This window comes from Alligator sinensis, unplaced genomic scaffold, assembly GCF_000455745.1.
Source record: "Alligator sinensis unplaced genomic scaffold, ASM45574v1 scaffold2312_1, whole genome shotgun sequence".
NCBI classification, from domain to species: domain Eukaryota; kingdom Metazoa; phylum Chordata; order Crocodylia; family Alligatoridae; genus Alligator; species Alligator sinensis.
Window position 1 is genome coordinate 1 of NW_005843757.1, and position 25,214 is coordinate 25,214.

Below are 25,214 nucleotides of genomic sequence, written 5' to 3' on the forward strand. Positions count from 1 at the left end.
GTTACCACATCAACCACTCCTGGCACTTTGAGGGCTTCTGATACATCAATTGATCTAGGAAGAAGAATATGAGTGACAGTGCCACAGGGGCTAGTTATAGGAGAAATACTGCAAATATAAATGGTTCTACAAATTTCAGGAAAAAGAAACACAACCTTTTCATATTCTCACCTTACAATGTTATGGAAGTGAGTAGTGAAAAAATAATCAACTGATTTTATGATGTGTTTTAAAGAGGGTAATGGGAACAGGTTAGGAGAAGGAAAAAAAAGCCAGGGACTGGAGTAAAGTAGCTCTTAAAATTTTAGTTCCAGTACATTAACATTTCTAAATTCTCAGAATGCCAAGATATATTTTCTCTCTTCCCCTTTTGTGTTAAGGGCTCTATTCATTTAGGAAAGATGCTGTCCTCTCATCTGCCAGCACCTCACATGAAAGAAATCCTTATCTAATAATGTAAGCCAGCCCAAGGAACAGTAGCAGAACAGATCCTATGCATTTGTTTTCATAGATTTCATAGACCTTAGGGCTGGACAGAACCTTGCGAGCTCGTTGGGTCCAGCCCTCTGTTCAAGGGGCAGGAAGTCAGCTGGGGTTAGATCACCCCAGCAAGAAAAGCATCCAAATGTTTACATAATGTATAGTAGAAATGTTCAGGATTTAAATATATTTTTTTCTGAATTTGTCCATTGTTGACCCAGAATAGTCAATCATACTACAATATACATATTGTTAGGAAAGAATTAGAAAAACCTGAGCATAAATGACCTATTACTATAATCCTTTTCTTACACCTTAAATCTACTTACAAAATTTTTGCATGGGCTCTTGAACTTGTGACCACAGCCAAAAATAGCTCGCCATCCTGATGACGAATGTCATCACAGTAGATAGCTTCACCTGTGGCATGCTTAACTCCAGACTGGTGCATGATAGGACGTCCCACTGGATCTTGTGGAGGCTGCCTTGGGTCTACATCCTATTTAAGAAGAATATGTCATTCTAGAGACATAACACTAACCATAGAATGCCTCATTCTCTAATACATTCTGAAATCATTCGGCCATCAGAAAAGCATGCCCTTAAACTCATGCTGCCCAGAATTTGCAGGTTGGGCATTAATTGGAAAACCAAAGTTCTAAGTAGTAATTCCACTTTTCTTGTTTGTATTACATTGGGCACATTGACACATGCATTAATGCACTTTTCCTAATGTGCATTAAATTTAGTACCTCCAATATGAGGTACTAAATAAATGTGCATTAGGCTGCGCTAATGTACAGTAGCACAAGTGCATGCTTTTTAGGTGATGCTTAATGTGCAGTAGCCTATTCTACTGCGCATTAGCATATTAGCACAGTTTTTTACACTGTGTTTTAATGCACAATAGAATAGGCTACTGTGCATTAAAGTGCACATGTAGATGTGCCCACTGGTGCCTAAAGGCTGAGAACTGGTGCCTAAAGGCTGAGAACAGGACTCTAAAGTGATAGGCACCATATTCATGTACAGTAAAAGACAAGCCCTGTCCTGAAGAGCCTGTAATTTAATCTGTCAAGACAGGTGGGAAAGAAAATGGGATGAAGTGCTTGCACAAATTCAGACTGTAGGTCAGTTGCAGAGCTGGAAAAGGAACCAAGATTTAAGTGCCCTGTCGAGCTTCCTATGCACTGGAGCAAAGCTGTACAGCTTCAGAGCATTGCGGGGGCTGCAAACTGCTTTGGTTATGGGCCCCAGGCCAAACCATGTCAATCACATGCCAGGAGGCACATGCCCTGTGGCTTCTGGGGACCCCTAGCATCCGCAGCCCCCCACTATGTGAGCAGGTCAAGCCAGCCCCTGCCATGTGAGCTCCCTGCTGCTGCCATCATGCAGGTGAGCCCAGCTACCCTTGATGGTGCTGCACAATTAGCCTGAGCCCCCAACTATGCAAGGCCTGCCTCCCCACTCCACCACAGCTGCTGATCCTGTGCAGGAGAGGCCCCTACTCCAAGAGTAGCGTGAGCTCACATCCCACCCCACCTCACCCTCCTCTGCCACTGTCACATGACTGCTCCATCCAAGCCCTGCCCTCCACCTGGTGTTGCTGCATAGGCAACACAAGCCACCCTCTGCCATGCAGGCAATGAGCTTACTGGGCTCACTCTGGCTGTGCCTTCCTGCTCCAGAGTCCCTGGTTGACACTGCAACAGCAGAAGCAGTGCTGGGAATAGCTCCTGGTTGCGAGCTGTGGATTGCATGTTAAACCCTTGCAGGTCCCATCTGGTCTCAAAGGCTGCCAGTTGGACAGCCCTTCACTACAGCATGCTGTCTCCTGCCCCACTGCACAAAGTTACCACCAGCTGTATCTGCCATGGAGCATACTACACATATCCACATACTGGGCAACTGCATAATTTACTTTACACAAAGCCAATCCCAATTTGCTTCTCACTGCTTCCATTAGAACAAACATTTGTTTTCTGCATGCCAGTTAAGTATAAAAAATGTTTGATTACACAGCGCCTTTTAGCCCCACTGTCTGCTTTATGACATCATTGTATTTTGATTAACTACATTGGGGTGGTGAAGGGAAAGCAGTTGCCCAAGGACTGCTGTTAGAAGACTTGAAATTATGGGAGCTACTTAGCTTCAGGGCTGCTGACACCACAGAGATGACATCATTGTACGTGGAATGAGCACTGTTTACATTAAGTTTGGGTAAGCGCACAGCTTTGTTTCAGGCCTGAGACCTTGCATTTAGAGGAGCACACTGGAGTTATATGAAAAAACAGAAACAAGACCTGTATTAAGTGATTGCTTTGGACCAGTCCTGTTAGGATTCCTGAAAGAATGCAGGTCTATGTAGGCTAGCCTAGCAAAAATGACCTCATCAAGGTTTCTGCTCCTTCAGTGCCTGACTACCTTCCTTTCTGCCACTTGCCCTCCCTCCTTCCCGCTTTGATACTCCTTGGTCTCCCACCAGTAATCAGCTTCTTTTCTTTTGCAAACTGTGTGCCTTCTACATCTGAGACTTTTTCTCAGCCCCTCCCCTATACTGTACATCATTTGCTGTGCTTCCTATAATCATAGACCTGAGGAGGAATGTCTTAAATTTGAAAGCTTGATATGCATGTATTTATAACTTTATCCTAACTACGCAGTTGGTCCAAATAAAAGCTATCACCTGAAGAAGTCCATGCCTCTTGCATAATTTCTGGACCATCACAGCTACAACATCACTCTTATACTTCTAATCTAATGGCACTGCAAATGTCCTTAAATGATACACAGTTCTATTGCTCTCTGCTGCTCAACTACTACTGTTTTACTTCAGGCTACCTTGAAACAACCCAGGTGTAAAAGAAAATTAAAGCTTTTCTGTCATAGTTCTTCCTTAACAGAAAATGGAATTTTTGAGTAAATTATTTTTTTCCTTGAAAGTATCTTTTCTTAAAATGATTGTATGATTTGGAAAACTAAAAGCAGCTGTGACTGAATGGTGCTGAAAACTTCTAAAAGTTTTAGTTTGGGGTACTTTTTGTCTTCCTACAAAATTGTTAACTATTCTGGGAGAATCTTTATACAAATAGTAAAATTATCTTGTATTCACATTAAAAAAAAATCAACAAGTTCCATCAGCAGCTCACAACTTTTGAAAAAGGAAAATTTTAGCTTTGACAAGACATAACACAAAACGGTAAATGGAGAATCAGGATAAAAAGCCAGAGGGCAAAATAGTCGTTAAGAAAGAAGGCATGTAGCAGCTCCTATTCATGTCTATCATAGTTTACTATGAAAATAACATCACTAACCTGATATGCTTGTATACTGTGGGGTGTTTTCCACTGAAACTCTTCTACAGCACTCATGAACTCCTTTGGTAGGTCAGGATACCTTGTTGGATCCTGAAAAGAAGGCAATTGCAAAAGAAAAAAAGAAAAAAAAGATGTCAGACCAATTCATTTTCTATTTTGTGTTTTGGAAAAAAAAAGTTTTATTAAAAAAGAGATATTTCCCATTTGCTTCCCCAGCTTGGACACCAATGCTTCTGTGAAATACCTTTGACCTGGAACAGCAATCTACACATGACAGCAACAATCACCCCATTCTGTTATACAGTTTTCTTGCCAAAGCAAGCGTCTTGTAAACTAATGGGACAATTACTAGCACAACAGATAATACTTAAAGTGCAATGGGTCACCAGGGGTTAAAAATAAAACCCATGCCATTAAAAATCGAAGCTGTTCAGATTTAAGTGTTCAGGATAGGGCTGAGGGGGTGAAGACAATGCCACGGTTAGGCTTGAATTAGGCTACCTGACAAATAGGGAGAGAAGCACTGACCATGGCAACCTGGGTTCTTGCTCCAGTGAATACCCAATGATACTTGCAGCAGCATCATGGCGCAGAGGCTTCGGCGCAAAAGACTGGATGAAAGGAACCAATGTTGGATGCATTTAAGGTTGGAATTAAATCTTATGGGCCCACATTTTGGTTTATCTTCTAAGCTTTGGATGCTTGAACACCTGCTGCATCATTGCTCTGGGTGTTTCTCTGCACAATCTCTTAGGGGTCTGACATGCCTATGGGAGGCCCCCCAGCTGGCAGTATCAGACCATTTTACCATATTATCCTCACACTTTCTAGAATTAAGGAAAGCTGTCCATTTGTCTAGGGTTTTATATTGCTGTTTATCACCACAGAACCTGAGTGCACTCTATATAAAGCACTTAGTAGACTTCACAGAACCTCTCATTTCTCCATGTTCAGGGTCATGTTTTTCCTTGTGGCACAGTTTTTATTTCAATTATTTTTCCTTTAGATTGTATTAATTTCATGTTTTTTAATGGGGCTGGCAGGGATTTGTCAGGGGGAGGGACTGTCAAGGACTTGACAGGAAAAAATCAATAGTAGGGCTGGAGCATTGTAGTTGCAATAGTCCAGGAAATACATGAGAAGCAAGAAGAAGTGCTCCATGCAAGTTTTACAGTGCTGTAATTTAGAGCATTTTTTATATCACTATAAAGTAACAGTGCTCTTAAACATGACAGAAGTGTAGCGTTTGATGAAGGGACCTCTGAGCCTCCTTGCACGTTCCAGGCTAGGAGGCAGGGGGGTACTCTGCAGCCTCCTGGGGCTTCTCCATTGGTCAGAAATTTGACCAGTATACAGAAGTTATTTAAAGTGCTGTAGGTTGTTAAAGTGCTGTAAAATACAGCGCTTTAAGTTTAATACCTCATTTAACAAGGGTTAATTTAAAATGCTGTACCCATTTTTGAAATACTGTAAAGCCATGCACGTTAAGTCCTGGCAATAAAGCACTTAAATGGCAAAAAAACAACTTTTGTGCACAAGAGTTTTAGGGCTCAATGCTTTTATTACATTACAGTCTTCTGGTTATATCTGTTTAACTCTCTGGACTCCACAGCTAACAACAATCCTCCTCCTCTGGATTATCTATTTCTCCTGTCCTTTATTTGTTTCAGTGTGGTTGGAATGTTGTAGCTGTGATAGTCTAGGAATACACAAGATGCAAGTTTTCTTTGGTAATATCTTGTATCAGATCAGCTGTATAGTTGGGAGAGAAGTTAGAGAAGCTTTCAGGCACAAAATGCACTTCCTCAGAACCCAGCTTGTGTGCCCGAAAGCTTGTTTAACATCTTTCCCAAGTCCAATGAGGATATTACCAAAGAAACCTTGCTTCTTCATTTGTTTTGGCACTACTTCTGATAACTTCTCTTTGTTCTATATTTTTATAGTACTTCCACTTCCTTAAGTGACTATTTTCACTTATACATTGAAGTTAAACAAAAGTCATTGTTTTATCTGGTATCTAGTTTAAGCTGTCATTGCTTTGTGTCTGAAACTTGCCTAACATCTCTACCACCTATGTAGTTGGTCCAATACAAGACAATATCAGTCTTGCATCTCACATATTCCCTGGGCCATCATGGCCACAACAGCTTACTAGCCCTATCACATGCACAGGAGACAGTTCACCCATCTGCTTGGGAAAATCACTTACCACCATCTTTAAACCATGCAACACTTGCAGGTAGAATTTGAAAAGGAAGCTGACAAGCAGAGTTCTTCTGTATTCCACCTTCCCACCTGGAGCTGAGGGGGAGAGAAAAATTTCGCCAAGCACCAGTCTGCAAGCTTCACCCAGCATCTGCTCATTCCATTGCCTGGGAGACAAACAGACATGCATGCATACATATTTACACTAACCTGTGGCTAACATCACTGTATGTGCAGGTATGCTAAGAAACAAAGTATAACTCATGGGCCTGATCTTGCTGTCCTTTTGTATGGAGTGGAAACTATGTGCCTGTAAAGACTGCAACAATTAACCTGTTAGTATTGAAGATGGTTAACACTTTCATTCTAACATATATCCCAATGAAATCTGGCCAGCACAGACAGTCTTTCATTAATGAAAAAATCAAACAGTGCTTTTACCGGTGTCCTGCTTGGATGATCCACCAGGAAAGGAGAACACTATCTTGGGGGGTTGGGGCTCCATGGAAGACCCCCTGGAAGAGAGTGCCAGGCACTAGGCTGTATTAATGCATTCCTGGGCACCTTGGATACTCCCACTACATTGTCATTGGTGCTTACTTTCTGGAGAGGGTTAGCCAGTTGTGAACCATTGCCCCAGTGGAGGTTGTGCAAGAACTGTACAAAGCTGAGTTCTGCATCTGGATCTCCACCATGCCAGATCTGGATATCTGGCAGAGTCTTGGCTTCACAGAGCCTACAGTATTGTATGTCAGAGTTGTACTAAGTCAGTACCTCCTGATGAGCTTCTGGCAGGATTTCTTTGCACTGACTGTGGTAGAGCCAATGCCTCCATAAAGAATGTTCAGGTCCATAATGATATTTGTGCCTGGTTTGAAAAGCACTCTCATTGCAGAATTCACAATCGACAAGGCGTTCTTCCGGCGCTCTGCCTGTCGGAAGGCTGACACAAAGTCATCCTGAGCAAAAGAGAATTTAACAGAGAGAAATTCCATCACTGGCAGATATGGATCCTCATAAAAGGAAAATAACCCACTGCTGTTGGGTCTTCATTAGTCTCACCTGGACCAAAGAAACAGAAAGAAGTTGCTAAACCAGTATGGGGACTGTATTTCTTTGACACACTAACTACGGAAGGGTTGACATGCCCCAGGAGATGTATCTGAGGTTCACCTACTTACTTACAGACTGACCTGCCAAATCACAGCTTTCCCTCCTGGTATAATGCATTGTTAGAAGCCCCCTGCCCTGTGCCCTCCCTCCCCCCCGCCTGCCCAGAAGTGCTAGGCAATCAACATTGGCCTAAGTCACTTACAATACTGTTGATGCATTAATATTTATGGAAGTGGCTTTCAGCACTGAAGCAGTTTGCAGTGCTGTGCCAAAGGACCTGATGGATTTTTTTTTAACAATCAGATTTCTATATTTCACACTGTAGCACTAGAGCAGCTGGATAATCCACAGTCACTTCTGATGCCAAGATGTTGGAAGCATGGGTTAGAACCATGCCCCCTCCAGACTCAGGGACAGTTCAGACCAAAACTCCACATCCAAACAACCTCCGAATTTTTGAAATCTCAAGCCAAGGTTTGTGATCAGTGTATGATGGAACTAAGACCCATCTCTCAGTTTCTCACATCCCCATGAAATTATGGCTAATACTGAGTACTGTTAGAGGTGGAAGATTATTTTCAGCATACTTTTAGATCATCTTCATGTCCCCTCAGTAACATTCACTCCAGCTGCAAGTAACTGAAAAAAAGCCCAGCAGCAGACAACTGCTATAAGAAACAGTGAAAATACAAGCTATTCAAATAGCAGTTGTGTTTCTACCCACAATGAAACAACCCTCACTCTATGCTTTCTTGCAGATATCTGGATCCTTTTGCTCACACCCAGTGGTGCCCTATGTGGTGATTTCAATAAGAATGACCAAGGACTAGGAGACTATTCAACATGGGGACAGGGGACAGAGTTAGACTCCAAGAAACAGCCATGGATCCATTTTCCTGTGATAAGTCTAATGAAGTTCCTTACACTTTTGGTACTATTACTGGCTGCTTGCTTTAACTATGAAGTGTGAGATATTTTTGAGTCCTCCAGCAATGTGACTGCCCTTCTGTTCCCTGCCCGCAATGTCTTCCACGCTTCTCTGCTCTCAGATTGGAATGGTTCTTTCTGTACTGGTGTAATTAGTTTAGTTACAAAATTTCCAGTGATATACACAGGTTTGGTACTTTTCCTTCCATTCCTCTCTCTGAAAAGACCTGGCTTATATTCTTCCCTCAAATTCTCTTCCAGTACATTAATTTTTTACCATAACTGCTGCTGAGATTCAGAATTTCTGTTGCTACAATCAGCCACAGCTTGTAGAGCAAATACTGATTTATGGAGTCTTGTGATTTTACACTGAATATCAGCAGGAGTGATCCAGACCCCAAAGAGGTCTAGGATCCCCCTGCATGCTGCTGTAGATGCTCAAACTGCAACAATACACAACTACTTTGGTGGAGATGAGGACACCTTACTTTTTATTTTTAATCTTGGGTAGACCCTACAATGTTGACACTGGCAAAGCCCCTTCCTCATCTTATTGTTTCATAGTTTCATAGATGTTAGGGTCGGAAGAGACCTATTAGATCATTGAGCCCGACTCCCTGCTCTGGGCAGGAATGAGTACTGGGGTCAGATGACCCCAGCCAGGTGTCTGCCCAATCTCCTTTTAAACACCTCCAAGGAAAGGGACAGTGCCACCTCCCTTGGAAGCTTATTCCATATTTTGGCAACCCTCACTTTAAATAATTTTTTCCTGATGTCCAATCTGAATTTGCTCTTTCCAGTTTGTGGCCATTATTTCTAGTTACCCTGACAGGCGCCCTGGTAAACATTGTATCCCCTATTTCTTGCTGCCCCCCACTCCCCCCTTTGGTGAGTTTGTAGGCGGCCACGAGATCACCTCTCAGCCTCCTCTTGCGGAGGCTGAAGAGGTTCAGGTCTCCCAATTGGTCCACATAGGGCTTTTTCTGTAGGCCTTTAACCAGATGAGTGGCCCTACTCTGAACTCTCTCCAGGCCATCCACACCCCTCCCAAAGTGTGGCGCCCAAAACTGGATGCAGTACTCCAGGTGTGGCCTAACCAATGCCGCATAGAGGGGAAGTATCACCTCCCTAGATCTTCTTGAACCTCAGCACTCTTAGCTGTCCCTGAATTTTTACTTCAAGTCACTTTTACTTCAGAGGGACACCTGATACTGCTATCCTTGCTGATACAACCATTTGCCCTTCCTGTAACTCAGTAGCATCAAGTTCTGCTACCCTCACTCACAGCAATGAGTATCTGACTCTGTGTATATCCCCACTGAGATTAGTGAATACTTCACCACACAGTGAGGTACTGATCACTGGGTGAGGCTGGCAGGACCTGGCCTTCAGCTGAAGGACATGAGACTGACATTACATCTTCACCAGAAATACTTGGGCACCCTATACTTCTGTACTATGAAGAATGGGGTACCATGGGAAAGAAAAATGAATACAGAAAGCCCCAGACAGCTTAGAACTGTGGACAGACATTGATAGAAATGAGACTCAATTGGGCAAAATACAGGTGGAAGAAAATAGCCTAGCTCCAGAAAGCAGAGGCACGGGAGCGATAGTGAAAGGCCAATTAACCAGGACAACATGATGCCATGTGGCAGCTGGAAAGCCGCAAAAGCAGAGGCTTCATATTTCACAGAGCAAGAGGGATAATTTGAATCATTGAGTGAGCTAGGGCATGAAATTTCTTGACTCCAGTAGAGGTAGAACCTGGTCCAAAGCCCTCTGAAGTTTGTGGAAATTTTCTTTTCAACTTTAGTGGGTTTGGAATTAGACCTTTGAAGACTCAGCCAAAATGTTTTATTAATGTACAAATTACATTTAATATCCTTGTGTTTCTCCACTTGTGTTTTTTTTATGAGGGACAAGGCTCACAGTTGTCAGCATGTTGCTTAAAAGATACTGGAAAATCTTCTTCCTATTGTTTCAGGCTCTGCTCTAGGTCAGGCCTGTCTAACAGAAAGCCCACAGGCCGTATACAGCCTGCAAGGGGTTAAGTTGTAGCCCCTGATGTCTACCCAGCTGTTGCTCCCTCCATCACTCCAGCTACAACAATAGATATAGTCTCAAGGCTCCCCCTCCCTGCTCCAGATTTCACTGCCTGCCTGTGCAGCCTGGGGAGCTGAGGGTGAGCCATGTGGATGCACTGCACAGTGCAGCAGTGCGGCAGGGAGTACCTGCATGGTCCAGCAGTGGGGCACACATGTGAGCATTTGGTGCAGTGAGGGGGAGGTACACTGGTAGTGGGGGGGATTCAGACCCATGTACCAGTGGGTTCCAGCCCAGTACATGGTGTGTAGCCTGGGAGGCCCATAGCTTACCTTGGTGAGGTCCCTGCATATGCAGAGCATTTGGCCCTAGCTGATTAGTAGTTGGACAGCCCTGCTCTAAGCCATGTTTCTTTAAACTCCCTACAGACATGTCACAGTCCTGGATTCAAAGCACATTTAAACTGATGGAGTCCTACCAGTGACTTGAATGGACTTTGAAGCTGGTTCTTCAGGTCCTACCCTGCTCCTCCACACTGGAATTTTGTGCACACTACACATAAAATGGTAATACTATCTGTCCATGTACGGGGAAGATCCTGCAACTCCTCATTCATGGGAGGAGTCCTTGTCTACATGGGTGAGCTCAAAGGGAGTGTGTGACTCAGCATTTGCAGGACCTGAAGGACCCATAAAGAGCATAAACATGGGTGCAACTTAGGTACTAAAGTTTTTGCAGTGCATATGGACACGATTTCTAAGGCAGCGTAACACTGTGCACAACACACAAAGCTAAAAACAGCCCAGGTTGGAAATTAGAGGCCTTACCTTCTTAGAGTATGGGATGAAAACTGACACTATAACCTCTTGTGGCTTAATATCTGCATTTTCAAATCCAGCAAGAAAGTCATCCGATAAAGGAATCTGCCGTTTTCCATCTGTTGGAAAAAATGTAGGTTGTCAGAGAACACGGAGAAACGAAATGTCTTTGCTTTGCAGATTCAGAGTTCATCCAAACCTGAGACCAAAACAGACCAGAGATGCCCTGTATCAATTCTCCAGCATTTTGGGATCTAGGACTGATGCTGCACTGCAGAAGCTTTCCCAGGAATATCAAAACAAAGCTTTTCAAAGAGAAAAAGGGTTCAAATGGGCACTGAATCTTTTTTTCCTAAGAAGCAGAGGGATCAATCGTCTGAATGTATGTATTTTTCTAGTTCTGTTTTGCTGCTCAAAGGCTTTTAGGATATTACAGAATCAAAGCAAAATATGTTTTAAGGTAGAACTTATCCAACTTTATGATGTGAAGGAGACATTTGAGAACATTTTTTATTTAAAACCACTAAAATTAGAGACATTTTCAGAAGCAACTATTGATTAGAAGGGATCAACATACTTTGCAACAGCACAGTGGTGCAGCAGAAGCGTGCTGGACCCATAACCCAGAGGCCAATGGATCAAAACTGTCCTCTGGTAAGTGTTTTTCTTTACTGTCTATAAACTTACTAAGGGGGGCCAGTGGAGAATTGGACAGACCTTGTTTCCCCCTAGCGCCTCCTGGAATAACGGCCATACGTTGTTAGAGAGTAGGTTCAGACTAGACATCAGGAGGCACTACTTCACAGTCAGGGTGGCTAGGATCTGGAACCAACTTCTAAGGGAAGTGGTGCTGGCTCCTACCTTGGGGGTCTTTAAGAGGAAGCTTGATGATTACCTAGCTGGGGTCATTTGAGCCCAGTTTTTTCTCCTGCCCAGGTCAGGGGGTTGGACTAGTAGATCTGCAAGGTCCCTTCCAACCCTATATCTATGAAACATGAGAAGTAAGGATTGATTTATTTCACCTGCTCTCCAACCCAACTCCTAGTGAATCTGATATTCAGAGCTTTTTAAGACAATGAGGCACAGGTTTTCTCAAGACAAGCAAGACATCAGCAGAAAAAGCAACCAATGGCAGGATCTAGGAATCTGTAAGATAAAGCTGGGCTAGCCTGGGATGTGCAGAGCAGTGGGAGGGTGCTGACCCTCAATGACTGCCTTTCTCTTCTCTGCCCGCCAACTCACTTTCATGAGATCGCCTGCTTTGCTTCCTCCTGCAGTATACAGCAGAAAAGATAATAGCAAACTGTGTGATAATACTTTTTGCCAGGGACACTCATAGGAATCATTTTCTCCTGCATCTGTCAACATGAATCAAAAAAGCCTCTCTCAGACCCATTGCCTGTATTGGTCATTGTCATTCTGTGCTATGCAGTGTTGCTCTACACATTTAGCCCAGGTCCCTAACACAGATATTCTACATCTTACCTTTTGATGCCAGGTTGAGAATAGAGTTGCCAACTGCCAGGACAGGGTTCAGATCCCACGTTGATCCTCTACTAACAATGTGTCCCCCTAAAGACTTTTACAAATAGAGAGATTATTTTCATGGCTCTCTTTCCCATACAGAACAGTATGAACCTATAACATGACCCTACTTTCACAGCTATTGGAAATTTAAGGGACCTTATTTCAAGTTAAAGAGCTGGAAATAGCTTGTTCAGTCTTGATTGATGTTTCCCATTCCTGACACATACCCAAAGTGTCCTGGGTAGTTCCTGCACAAAGGACCCTTCCTGAGCCTGAGACGAAGGTCACAAAGGAGTGGAACAAAGAAGGTTAGAAGAAAATGACAAGGGCTGGGGACAGGGAAGCCTGGGGAAATGTCTTGGTCACCTAAGCACACATGTATATTGAATACATACAGCAGAATTCAAATGCTACCTACTGGACCAGCAAAGTGCAGCTTGAGAGTTGCCCAATTCAAATGTAGGAGCAATATTATTACCTCTTCTCGGAGTGTAAATTCCCCCTTTATGTGAATCAGAAGATTTCTGCATGTCTCCAGAGGATGTTCCTATAACTATAACAGGGACACATTCCTGCCTAGAGGAAATATGATCACTCCTGCACTTTAGTTGGTAAGTCACAACTGGTCACAACCTGCACTCTGGTCATCCATTCACCACTAGATAAAATAGAATTCTGCCCATAGAACATAGGTAGTTGCAGTGCAAACCCTGGCATCCTACTGTACCAACAGGTCATTCTGGAGGGAGAGTGAGAACTCCGTCTCATACCCATTCAATCCTTGGATTCCCAGCCAACATGGTTATCAACTGCAGGGCTCACTACAGCTACATAGACACCTCTTCCTTGGTGTTTGGACTGCCACCCCCAATTTATTTCACATAAGCTTATCATACAATAATAACTTTGAATCCTTATCAATGCAGGCTGTCTTCCACTAGATGGATAAGTGGACACACCTAATTTGATATTCCTGGTCAAGACCCAGGACCACTCTCCACTAAATAAGCGTTATTATTCTGCAAGGAAATGACACACTAATATGCTTGTGGTATTGGCCTATCCACTGTCAAAATTGAAAACATACAGCCACACTCCTGATCTGTTCTCCAGCCAGAGTTTTCAGCTGCTGCAAGAGAGCATGGAAGATCTTTGTCTTCTCCTCTGGGAGCTTCAATACCACTTCTCTCAGGATGTCTCTGAGCTGAGCCAGTCCGCAGGCAGCTCCTATCACTAGTCCTGGAACAAAATATTTGAAGCAGTTGAATGAGAGCATCACCATACTTCAAAATGATCTCAACTGTACAATTGGCCCATGTGAACTGTTTTCCTGGCAAAACATCCTATACTGATGAGAGTCAAGGGGTCTTATCTCTTCTAGTATCTAATATCACATTACCCAAGTTAATCCCATCATTACCATTAAGAGAACTGTTATAAGTTGAATAAGGAACTCACCATTAGCAGTGCTACTCACATCATGCAGATCTGGAATCATGGTGGGATAGAGGATAATGGGATGATGAACACCAGCAAATTTCATATCAAGCCCTGAAGGATGGAGAATTATGCTGAGAATAAGGAAACTAAAGCCGGCTATGTCAGGTTCCTAGAACTGTGGGTCTATAATATGATGGATGCATTCCAAGAACTCATTATTACCATCAGCTTTCCTGCTTTGGGGGCTACCAATGTCTTGGGCACATTGGATTCCTTTTCCTTTATTCCTCCAGTGCAAGACCCTGTTGGTTCTTTCTGCTACGAATCTCAAACTCTCTGTCCTTCTGCCTTTTCCATGATATCCTTAATTTCTTTCCTTGATTATAGCAATTTCTTCTCTGCACTCCTTGCTTTCCCCGCCACATCCCTGAGAATGTGGGATGACAACATATGACAGCAGAATTATTTTCATGGCTCTGCATAGCTTCTTGGCTTCCTGAATCAACTTCCTGCTTCCTTCCATGTTATGCATAGAGTCTTCATCTTACATCAGAAGCCTCATTCAACGAAACCCACTGCTATCTTATCCCTACCCATCGTTAAACTTTGCCTCTATCTTTCACTACACCAAGTCATCCCATCTTATGCTCTTTGTGTCTCCATGGAAAATTCCAGCACCACCTCTTGGGTCTGGAACATGCATCACTGACCTACCACCTAACATATATTTAAAAAGCAGCAAATAAGATGTGTGTATGTAGCTATAAATTTACCATGATTTCTCAGTGCTATAATCTTTAGTCTCTGTGCCCTAGCTCCCATTGCTATATCAAGCCTCATTTAGGCCCTGATCCAATGCCAACAGAAATCAATAGTGAAAATCTCACTGAGTTTAGTAGGTACTGCACCAAGCCTTTAGATGCACTATCAGCACCAAAGTGTTTGCCATTCTAGCTGTTTGCAAAATCCCAGGCACCTCAGGGCATAATATTAGCCAATAAATAACAACACAGGCAAGTTTCTACCATCTGAGCATAGATCTGAGAATTGGGGTCTCTCTACATCTTCTTACAGTCAATGTACATGGCTGTGTACATGGCTACCCAAAGAATAGCTTAGGATCACAGTGGAATTCCCTACAGAGAGAGAAATAATAATAATCCCTGTGAGAAGGAACACTTGGACCCTCCATACCAACACTGGTGTTCCCCACAACGACAGGTGCTTTGGGGTACTTGGCCTTGAGCTCCAGAAGCTCTCTCAGGCTGCTGGGAGAAATCCACGTAGTTCTTTCCCCCCGGAAAACCAGAGTTCTTTTCTGCTGCTCCTGAGCCATTCTCTGTAGTGGAAATGATACAGATTTAGGGCTTCAGATGAATGCTAATATAAAGGCATCTGTAAAGGAGTATAAAGCAGAACAAAACATTGTATAACAAAAGATAATAACACCTTGCAGTTAAATAGCATTTTTACTTGCAATTCTTACAGTGCCTTATAATAGTGTCCTTAATTATGTACATGTTTTCAACAGGGGAATTGAGGTACAAAGTGATTAAGTCAATTGCCTGACTCAGTACAACAACCTAGTTGTAAAAGAGGTCTACAATGAAAGTCTCTTGTCTGTCAGTCTCTTGTGCTACCACTAGGAAAGCTCCTCCTCTGAATGGGTGTTCAGTAACTAACCAAAGCAAAGTAATTTTCCTTTAAATACTGAGGCTTCATCATCTTCTCTACAAAGGTATTAACATTCTCCTAGAATTTTTGCTTAGTCAAGGCACAGCTCTGACTGAAGCTATCCATCCCAGACTTTGGTACATTTCAGTATGGATTTAGTTTCCAGAATAACCAGTTGCAATATCTGGGACACTTCTGGTTGCAAGGAGATTCTCCTCTGAAAAGTGACAGTGTGTAAACAGCACTGCCTTACTCACTTGATCATCTGCCTGTTTGTATTTGAAGACACATCTGACTATCCTCCTTCTGCTGTCTACTCCTGAGAAGTCAGAGGAGCCAACACAGCTAAGAGGGAGTTAGTAGGATTTTAGCCTTTCTGCACATCCTCCACAGCACTGTTTCAAATCAGTTTTGCCTGAGCTATTTCCTTGAGCATGTGCAGCTGTAACTGGAGATGCAATCTGAAATCTGGGTGGTTTTGCAGGGAAAGTGAAGGCTTAGTTTACAAGACAATTCCCAAAAGCAAACCTCTAAATACCATTTTCTAGCCATCAGTGGAGGGAGGGAATATAACACTATATAACACTCAGTATAACACTAGTGAACAGGAGAACAGGAGTGTGTCTGTCAAAATCTGGATTCTATAGGGAAACAGAATCTCTTGCCCAGGAGCCCAAATTTCACCTGACATGTGAAAGAAAACAAGTAGTGGGACACTGTCAGAGACTGTCACTGCATCCCCTTCTGCTGAGGACCAGATACTTGCTGTTCTGATATCAGCTGCTCTTTACAGCAGTGATGCCAAAGGGTAAACTATATTGATGCACAAGTGACGGAAGTGTGCTGTGAGATCCTCCATGTGAGAAGGTAAATGTTCTCCTCCCCTTTCTGGCACCCTGTACGTTCCCCAGCTACTCCAGCAAAACCTGTGACTGCTTCTCTGTGGGTTGCCATCATGACTGCTGCCCTTCCCTGCACCCAGGCAGCCCCTGTACCAGGCCTCTCACCTGCTCCCCATGTTTCCAGCAATACATTCTGCTGAGAGTGGGCAGGTGTGCAGATGCAGAGAGATGCTTTGCAGCCTGGCTCATCCCCTCCACTCCTCTCATATTCCCAGGGCTGGCAGGAGGGGCTGTGGGATGGTTGCCTGTGTGAGAGAACCTGTAATAGCACCCCCAACAGGGGGGCTGCCCCTGCCCTGAGGTACAGGCAGGGGACAGACAGTGGAAAGAGCTGGGCACAGCAGGGGGAGCTTCACCTCTGTTAAGTGGCATCAGATAGATCAATTATTCTCAACTTTTTTAGCCTCAAGGCCCTCCTACATATCTTTTCTGAATTTAGAGGTAACACAGTTCAGGCAAATTATGGAATGGTGCCTTGAGGCTAGAAAGGTTGAGGACCACTGGTATTGAGGCTTATCCTTTGCTTCAAGAAAGATGTATTTGGTGTCATTGTTTTTAAAAAGGGCATCTCAGCACTGGTATGATTCCCTCTGGCAAAGGAAAGGAATATGTTATATGTTTTGGGAAAATACACACACACACATATACACCCCTTTGGGTGTAAGAATGAAGTGTGCTGACAATTTTAATCCAGAACAGAAGTGTGCCCCAGGTATCAACAATTTGGGAAACAATGCTGTACATGATGTGAACATTTTTTTAAAGAAAAACAGCTAGTGTCCCTGCTTATTTACTGCTGGGGCACAAGCCAATCTGTTTGCAAAACTTGAGTCATTAATGCGCACTTGCCACTCTCTGATAAAAACTGCATTTCATAGATGCCCTCATCTTTCACAAGGTCAAATGCATTCTCTTTTCTGCAATTAAAGAACCTGTTCCTGTCCCCTTACATAGCAAGGTTGCCTGCAGCTGATATGTTGCCTTCAAGATCTACAATAATGTTTTCCTAAAACAGCTGCTTCTTTGAACAGTGCAACTTGGTAACAACAAAACCAAATGAATCCTGCATGGCACAGGACTTCTGCAACTAGTACAAGGCCTGGATTGTTTGGCTTCCACAAGAATTAGGAGCTACTGGCTTGATACACAGTTCGTTATCTCAGTGTTGTGTCCACTCCTGCATCCAGTGTGGAATCTGCCATTCATAGTTATAGTCCAGGGCTTCAGCCAAATAAAGCTTATTAGCTAAGAGGCTATAATCTCCAGAAACACTGCCTGAACCACTGCTTAAGGAAATCCATGAACAGCTTTGAACTGAATTAACTGGGGACTGAAGCAGGTCCTCAGCTGAGTCACAAAGAATTGTTTAATGTACTGCATTAGTACCATAGGAACATGTCCCTTCAAATGGAAACTCAAACAGCAACATGTGGGATAAGGTGAGGGTAACAATACTACTTCCTGGCTTGGTTAGGAATTTTCTGAGCAAGGATCCAAACTGAAGAAGCTATCAAAGGCCTTTAATCAAACTGCAAGAATTGACTGTGACAGTCTCATTTTTAGAGTGCCCCACTTAATGCCACCACTCCTAAAGCATATCGTTTTCAAAAGGAAGATGGGGGAGCAGGAGCATTCCCTACAGTCCACCTTAAGGACATGTGAGTGGCTCTTACCTCAATCTTTGCTCTAGCTGGCAATTATTAAACAAATTGATTAAACATGGGTGAACTGATCTACAAATCAAACCATTCTGGCAAAGCTCACATGACTCCCTGATGACGTGTAACCAATCAACTTCCAGGCTCTCAAGCCCAACAAGAACACCAGTTTATAGCTCCTGCAGGCAGCCGCAGTACTGTCAGGAGCAGGGTGTGCGTATGTGTGTGTGCGAGTGCTGACCAAAGGTTGGCAACCACCCTCAGATGCTGCCAGCAATGTCAGTGGTGGCCAGTGGCAATCGCGGACTGCTCGCAGATGCCGCCGGCAGTGTCGGGGGCGATGTGGGGGTGGGGTGGGGCGGTGGCAAGCGGCGAATGGCAAGCGGCAGTGTTGGTGGCACCTTTTCGTAGGGGGGTGCACCGCCATGATCAGGGGGTGCACATGCACCTGTGTGCACCCCTACGCATTGCCAATGTGCCAAGCTAAAGTTCTGCCCATTCTCTCAACTAAACCAAACTAATGCTGACTGTTTGTACCTGCTCAGTTTGACAGAAGTGGGGACACTTCTCCCTCAAATTCCCAGCTCCCTCCTTTCCACAGTCTACCAAGCTCCCAGGACAGCAATCACGTCTTTTCTCCTGGCTTCCTTCCCCTGTGAGGCTTCAAGTACTTTTACTCCCACTTTCATTATCCTCCAATAAGCTGCCTGCACCTCCTCCTCCTCTCCTCTCACTACACCTACCACAATACCACCAGGTCCCCTACCCTTAAGCTTGGACCTGCAACAAATTAGACCCTAGTAGCTCAAGAACCAGACATAGGTGACAAGGGGGCATCTCATTGGTGAGAAAAAACAATGGAGCATAATTCTGTGGTCGTTAGAACCCAGAGGAAAAGAGGGAAGGAGCAGCTCATGAGACCTGGCTGGACATTTTCCAAATGAATTTTTTTTTTAACAAACATGCCTAGTTGAAAAGGTCCAGTCTTGGGATGTCAAACAACTCCTTGGCTTCAAGATTTAAGCTAATTATAGTAAACTGAAACCATCAAAGTTGAATAATCACATTTTGATTGACCCAAACCAGAAATCTTCTCAGATTCCCAATTAGCAAACATTTTGGGGTTTCTGACTTTTTACCTTGATTTGGGATGGGAATTTTTTCTGATATCTCAAAAATTTTCTTGGAAGTTAAAAAAACTTTCCCTGCCCACTTCTATGGCTACCTGCCCCCACATCCAGCAGCACATCCAGCAGCTTCTACCCTGCCCCCACATGCAGCCTCACAGCAGCCCATCTCCTGCCATACCTCACAGCTCAGCTCTAAGGAGAGATGGTGTTTTGAGAGGCTCTGCACTGGAATTCAGACTCGCTCTGTCTCTAGAGACCTATATTTTGGCCTTCAAAACAGATAAAATGATGTGAATTAAATTGAGTGGATCAAAGAAACTTGTGTTTAGATCAGTGATTCTCAACCAGAGTGCCACAGTACTCTGGATTTCTTTGAGATCCTTTCAAGAGTACCGCAGAGTGCCATACAAAGTGAGCACCAGTAAGTTTACAAACTTGATTTCACATGATAAATCCCAGAAATTTCAAACAGAAATACGTAGGCTGTGGTCTTTCTGTTGTCTTTGAAATAGAAAAACTGCTCTATTCTTTTTCTGTAGGCAAAAGAATGAAAACTAAGAGTTGACAATTTCCAAGCAGGGCCTCCAGTCTATCCAGGAGTGCCTTGAGCCAAAAAAGATTGAGACCCACTGAGACAGAGGTTGAGATTAGGGCTGTGCAAAGCTTTGGACCCTGATTCAATTTGGCAGAGATTTGGCCTGATTCAGTGGCCAAATCTCCGAATCCGAATCAAATCAGAGGATCCTTTAATCTCTCCAAATGGAATCAAAACCCTCCAAATCGATTCAGAGAGATTCGGAAAGATTTGGAGATTCAGACAGAGAGACAGTTTGAATGTTTTTTCTATGTACCTCTAGGTAGCAGGGGCTTGTGAATGCTGTGATGTTGGGGCACATGGAGTGTCTCACAGAAACACGGGGGCTCCCCAGTGTGCTCGGCAGCAGACCCAGAAGCAGAGCAGAAGCACTTCCAGGTCTGCCAGGGACCGCACAGGCCCGCCCCCCTCCCCAGCTTGGTGATTGGTGCCTCCTGGATCTCGGGGGGACACCTGGGGTACCCCTGTGGCCAATTGCCAAGCTGGGGAGGCAAGGGGGGGGGCCTCAGCACGCTCCGCAGCAGACCCAGAAGTGGCCCAGAAGTACTTCCGGTCTACTTCCAGGTTCGCCACTGAGCATGTGGAGGGCCCCCCCCCCCCCCCCCTCTGGGAGGCTCCTTGGGGCCCCACATTCACGAGCCATGCCAGCTACCTCAAGGTACATAGAAAAAACTTTTAAAGCTGCGTCTATGTCCAAATTGCTGATTCTCCAAATCAGCATCGAATCTTCAAATTCAGATTCGGCCGAATCGAATCAGGGACAGTGATCCAAATCAATGGATCGAATCACTGTCCCTGATTCCAGCCAAATCTGAATCCAAATCGAATAGGGCCCAATTCACACACCCCTAGTTGAGATCTGCGTATGACAAATTTCAGCCCAGAATTTGTACTGTAGAAAATGGCACTCTTAGGATGACATTGGTCCACACATTGTTTCCATAACAAGTTTCTATATATATATACATTTAAAGCAAGAAGTCAGGAAAGGGTAATGCTTCCTACCATAAGTTCTGGAGGAAAAATAAACTCCTGGCTTGGGTCCATGGGCTGAAACTCTTTTGGATTGCAGAGGTTTGAACACATCTAAGAAAAAAATAATTTTATTTTACTATTTTCCAAAGTAAGTCCAGGGACAGATTTTATCTTTGTAGCATTATACACACCCTTGAAGAGTTACAAAATCAAAGGAAAGACGTGCATACATCCTGTGTGCTACAGAAATGATGGAAGCATTCCCGGGTGAGACGGGAACTTTTCTGTAGCATTACTTTTGTAACACCACATGCAACATCTGTCCTGTGCACCATAATTCTACAGGAGGTCTCTTATGCCTTGGTAAGCTTCATATCTGGGCAAGCTTCAGGGGTTCAAAAACCTTCCCCCCAGATACTTGAATCTAAGATGGGGGGCTTCCCCTCATATGAATGAAGGAAAAGATCTTGTCTTGGATGCAAGTAAATATGGTGAATCTAATTTGGGTAAATATCTGTGTATGATGAATAATGTCCCCAAAATGAATCACTGCAACTGGGGGTACCCACAACACCTACAAACTTTACAATATATCTGGAAGTAATTCAAACCTCTGCATCTTACCCCATCTCCCTTATCAGAAGATGCATGCACACCTTCTTGATCCAGGCAGCACTGTCTTGTTCCTCTCAGCTGGCAGCAGGTGGGTTCCTAAAGAAATCATATACCACTATGTCATCCTAATGAAACTGCTTCAGGGGAATGGGATTTCTTCTTAAATACATTTTGATTGTACCTGTGCACAAGTCACCGTGCACTACAGGAGTTAGGGGCCCAGACCAGTTCTGCTTGAAGTCAATAAGAAAATTCTAAATGCATGTAGTAACTCCAGATAAGAGCAGTGAAACTGGATGGGAACTGTACAAGGGATTACTGGGTGAATTAGAGGAGTACTAGCTGGAAATAGCCAGATATGGGGAGGTTTTATGAGGACCACTAGACTGATGCCTGACTTATCCTTTTCATTTGTGTCTATTCTTCTCCTGGGACTAAACCTCATGGCTTTTGAAATGACCACAGAATGGCTCAAGCTAATTGATGAGGCCCAGCTTTCTGTTTTGGGTTGGGATCTTCCACTCAGGGAAGGACCATGTAGGGTTTTTCTGTGCCACTTTCTACTCAGTGCACTGAGTAGCCCAGTTTGCAAGGCAGGCTGGGGTGGAGATATTATCAGGGAAATATCAGCTATCTGGGATGTAAAGATAACCAGTAGATCCGGGTATATGTAGGGATCTGTGACTATGCTGAACTGCAAAATCAATTGGGTGGAAAATCAAAATCGGATATTGTTCAGTTGTCTTCCCTTTGCACAAGTTTCAATCAGCAAATAAAAAGTGCAAGACTGGACTGACTGAATAGCAAGTCTGCATGGTTATATTCTTAGTGGCTCTGACATAAAGCAGACTACCACACAGGCTGCCTGTAACTTTGCCTATACCTGTTATCAGATGATAATCACAGAGTTTCATCATGGATCAGTCTTATAGGATTTCTGCAGTTGTGCCAGACTTCTGGGGCAGGGGTTAAATCTGTTTATTGGTAAGTGAGCAACTTGGCCAACAGTGCTGCAAAGTCTTAAACATATACTGAACATTTAAAGTGAGGCCACACTTCAAACTTGGCATAAACAGGATCCTATTTATGAGAGGACTCTGCTTAGGAGAGACTAATAAAGGGAATCATTATCATAGTGACCTTCACCTGCAAAAACAATCATGCACTTTGTACGCCACAATTTTCAGGTACCCAACCTGAGCCACCTACCTCTCAATATGTGAACATCCAAAACTGAAAGCAGTGGGAATGGACAGTACCCAACAACTCCAAAAATCAGACCCTAAACCTCTCCTATGGGGCCATATTTTCACATGATTTTCCAAAAATCAGCCAAGTATATAACATTGGGGCAAGATTTTCACATGGGCTCCACATCTAATATGGCACAAGGGCCAGGTGTTCCAACATGCCCAGCACCCAGCTGCTCCCATTAGAACACCTGGAGTCAGATTTTTGACAGCCCAGCTCCAAAGATGTACCCAGGTTTTCATAAATTGGCTCTTGTTGAGCTCCTACAAGCTGAGTTCTCATAAGAGGTGGACCCTTTTGAGAAAGGCTGACCAACGTGCCTATTTATTTTCTTCTACCTACCCCAGCAAAAGACTTGTAGCTGTCTATTATTGGCCTGTATCCAGTGCAACGGCACAAATTACCTGAAATAAGCAATACAGTAATTAATCAGAAGCACCAGTGCAATTGGAAATGACTGTGAAACACCGCCCACCCTGCAATATACAAACCCCTGTGCTCTGGAGTGGATCCAAATCCAGACCTAGCTCCTGCTTCTCCAGTGGGACAAACCAAAATTGCAGAAAAGTCATGTGGATCTGCAGTGGCAGTCTTACTCTCTCCCTCCCTCACCGTCGTGGGAAAGTATTATTATTATAACCTGTTTTTTATGTTTGGAAGATAAACCCTGAAAAATTCCCGGAAAATTAAAAAAAAAAAAAAATGCAGAACACTACACATATTATTAGTGTGGCCCTGCCCTCTATTAGGTGGAGCCAGACTAAGTTGCCCTGCACCTCATCTACATATACACAGTACATAAGCGGTGCTTAAACGTGTGTTTATGGAGTAATTTTCCTATACGCAGATTACTACAGGTATGTTTATTTCAAAGTTGGTGTTTTCAGATTTGCCTATCACTTCTATATACTCAGGGAGAGTAGGATCTGACAGTAAGGAGGGGGGAGAGGAGAGGTTACAGGTGGAAGAAGCTGGGGTGGCAGAGGGTAAGGGGGCCACCTGACCCCCAGATTTATTTTCCCTGCTAAAGTAGTGGGAGGGGCATAAATTCAAGGCAAACCTCCAATAATTAGATTCTATACCTGGAAAATTATAAATGATAAGTATTATAATTTCATTATAATATGGAAAAATATAATTTTTTCCATATACAGACTTTAATTATTGGGGGGGTCATCTTATATTCAAGGAAATATGGTAAATCCAAACCATCTGTTTTGGCAGTTGATACCTATCACTGAAGTGTCCACCCACCTTCCCTGTAAAGTCAAAAGAAAATCCCTAGAGGCGTTCATGGAGTGGTTGTTGTGTTCCGTTACCACTAACAAAATCTCTACTGGGATGGGGTGAAAGCAGTGGCTCTGGCAAGGTGTGCAATACTCTGCGTTACATAAATAGCTTGACTTGTAAATGTCAGTTATGGTGAACAGGCTTTCTCAAGGGGAACCTAACCTTGTACTGCCTGGTAACTGCCTACAGAAATCCATAACCTAGAGCAGGGCTGTCCAGCTGGTGGCCTACGGCTCCCATGTAGCCACTGTGCCCCCATCACTGCAGCTACAGCAGCAGCTGGGGGCTCTGGGATCTCCCTCCTTTCTCTGGCTACCATTTCCTGTCCCCACCCAAGGTGGTGAGGTGGTGCAGCCTGTGAGTCTGGGTGAGCCCACAGCTTGTACCTTCTATTAGTGACTTTGGAAAAGCAAACCTACCATCCAGAGCTGCAGTTATCTGCTCCATGGAGGGCTCTGGGTGGTTTCTCAGCAAAGCGTACATGGACATCACCATTCCAGGGGTGCAGAAGCCACATTGAGAGCCATGGCACTTGGCCAGCCTTTCCTGGAATGAAACAGAACAGCAGACTCTGCCTTCAAAGCCTGGCTTCATTAACTTGCCTGGTAGCAATACTCAGTACTTCCTTTTATGTAGCATTTGGAAAATCACAGCCTGGCCATTGAGAACCCAGAACACGGGGTGCAGGCACCTTAGGAAAGGGCCAGGGTTGGCGCTCGCTTTTACCCAGGCAAGTCTACAGAAGTTGATGGGGTTCCTTGGTCTAAGTACAGCAAGCAGAACAAGGCACAGGGCCTCTTCAGGTTAGGGACTGGCCTCACTGCAAATGGGGGAACTCTATAGCAGGAGACCCCTACCCCACCTACTAGGAGTGAGAGAGTGCAATGCCACAGAGAGGCTAGCTGCAGGGCAGTCACTCTGTTACTACAGGAGAGAGGCAGCAGGTAAGGAGAGGTAAAGTAGCAGGCCAGAGCAATAAGCCTGTTAATAAGGGTGGAAGAGGAAACCCGAGCCTGGCCCTGAAGACCAGCAGTCAGGTGACCAGAGGGGGGAGGAGGAAGGGCTATATAAGCCTAGCCCAGGACCAGAGGCTCAGACTGGCCCTGACTCTGAAGAGAGAAGGAGCTGGGGAATACCTTCTCAAGAAATGTATTTGTTGAACTGAGTTGTTTATAGCCTGACTAGCAATTCTGGGTGGTTAAGAAGCCACAGGCAGGGTGCCTGGGAGACTCTTTGTATCAAGAAAGGCTA

General features: G+C 44.0%; 1 protein-coding gene across 1 annotated transcript in view; it reads right to left on the reverse strand.

Moving 5' to 3' along the window:
• Positions 1-8: 8 nt before the first annotated feature.
• The window catches only part of LOC102368849 (aldehyde oxidase-like), a gene marked incomplete at its 3' end in the record, with an annotated part of 31,410 nt that continues 6,204 nt past the window's right edge, over positions 9-25,214 (reverse strand). Inside the window, exons 5-18 of the mRNA XM_006039124.1 lie at positions 24,383-24,509; positions 23,016-23,077; positions 21,432-21,518; positions 20,838-20,918; positions 15,068-15,212; positions 13,892-13,984; positions 13,521-13,672; positions 12,392-12,485; positions 10,916-11,025; positions 6,777-6,961; positions 6,007-6,169; positions 3,795-3,887; positions 810-979; positions 9-54 (exon numbers count right to left, since the gene is read on the reverse strand). Of these exons, the coding sequence (XP_006039186.1) occupies positions 9-54; positions 810-979; positions 3,795-3,887; positions 6,007-6,169; positions 6,777-6,961; positions 10,916-11,025; positions 12,392-12,485; positions 13,521-13,672; positions 13,892-13,984; positions 15,068-15,212; positions 20,838-20,918; positions 21,432-21,518; positions 23,016-23,077; positions 24,383-24,509 (1,608 nt within the window). The remainder of the gene's footprint in view (positions 55-809; positions 980-3,794; positions 3,888-6,006; positions 6,170-6,776; positions 6,962-10,915; positions 11,026-12,391; positions 12,486-13,520; positions 13,673-13,891; positions 13,985-15,067; positions 15,213-20,837; positions 20,919-21,431; positions 21,519-23,015; positions 23,078-24,382; positions 24,510-25,214) is intronic.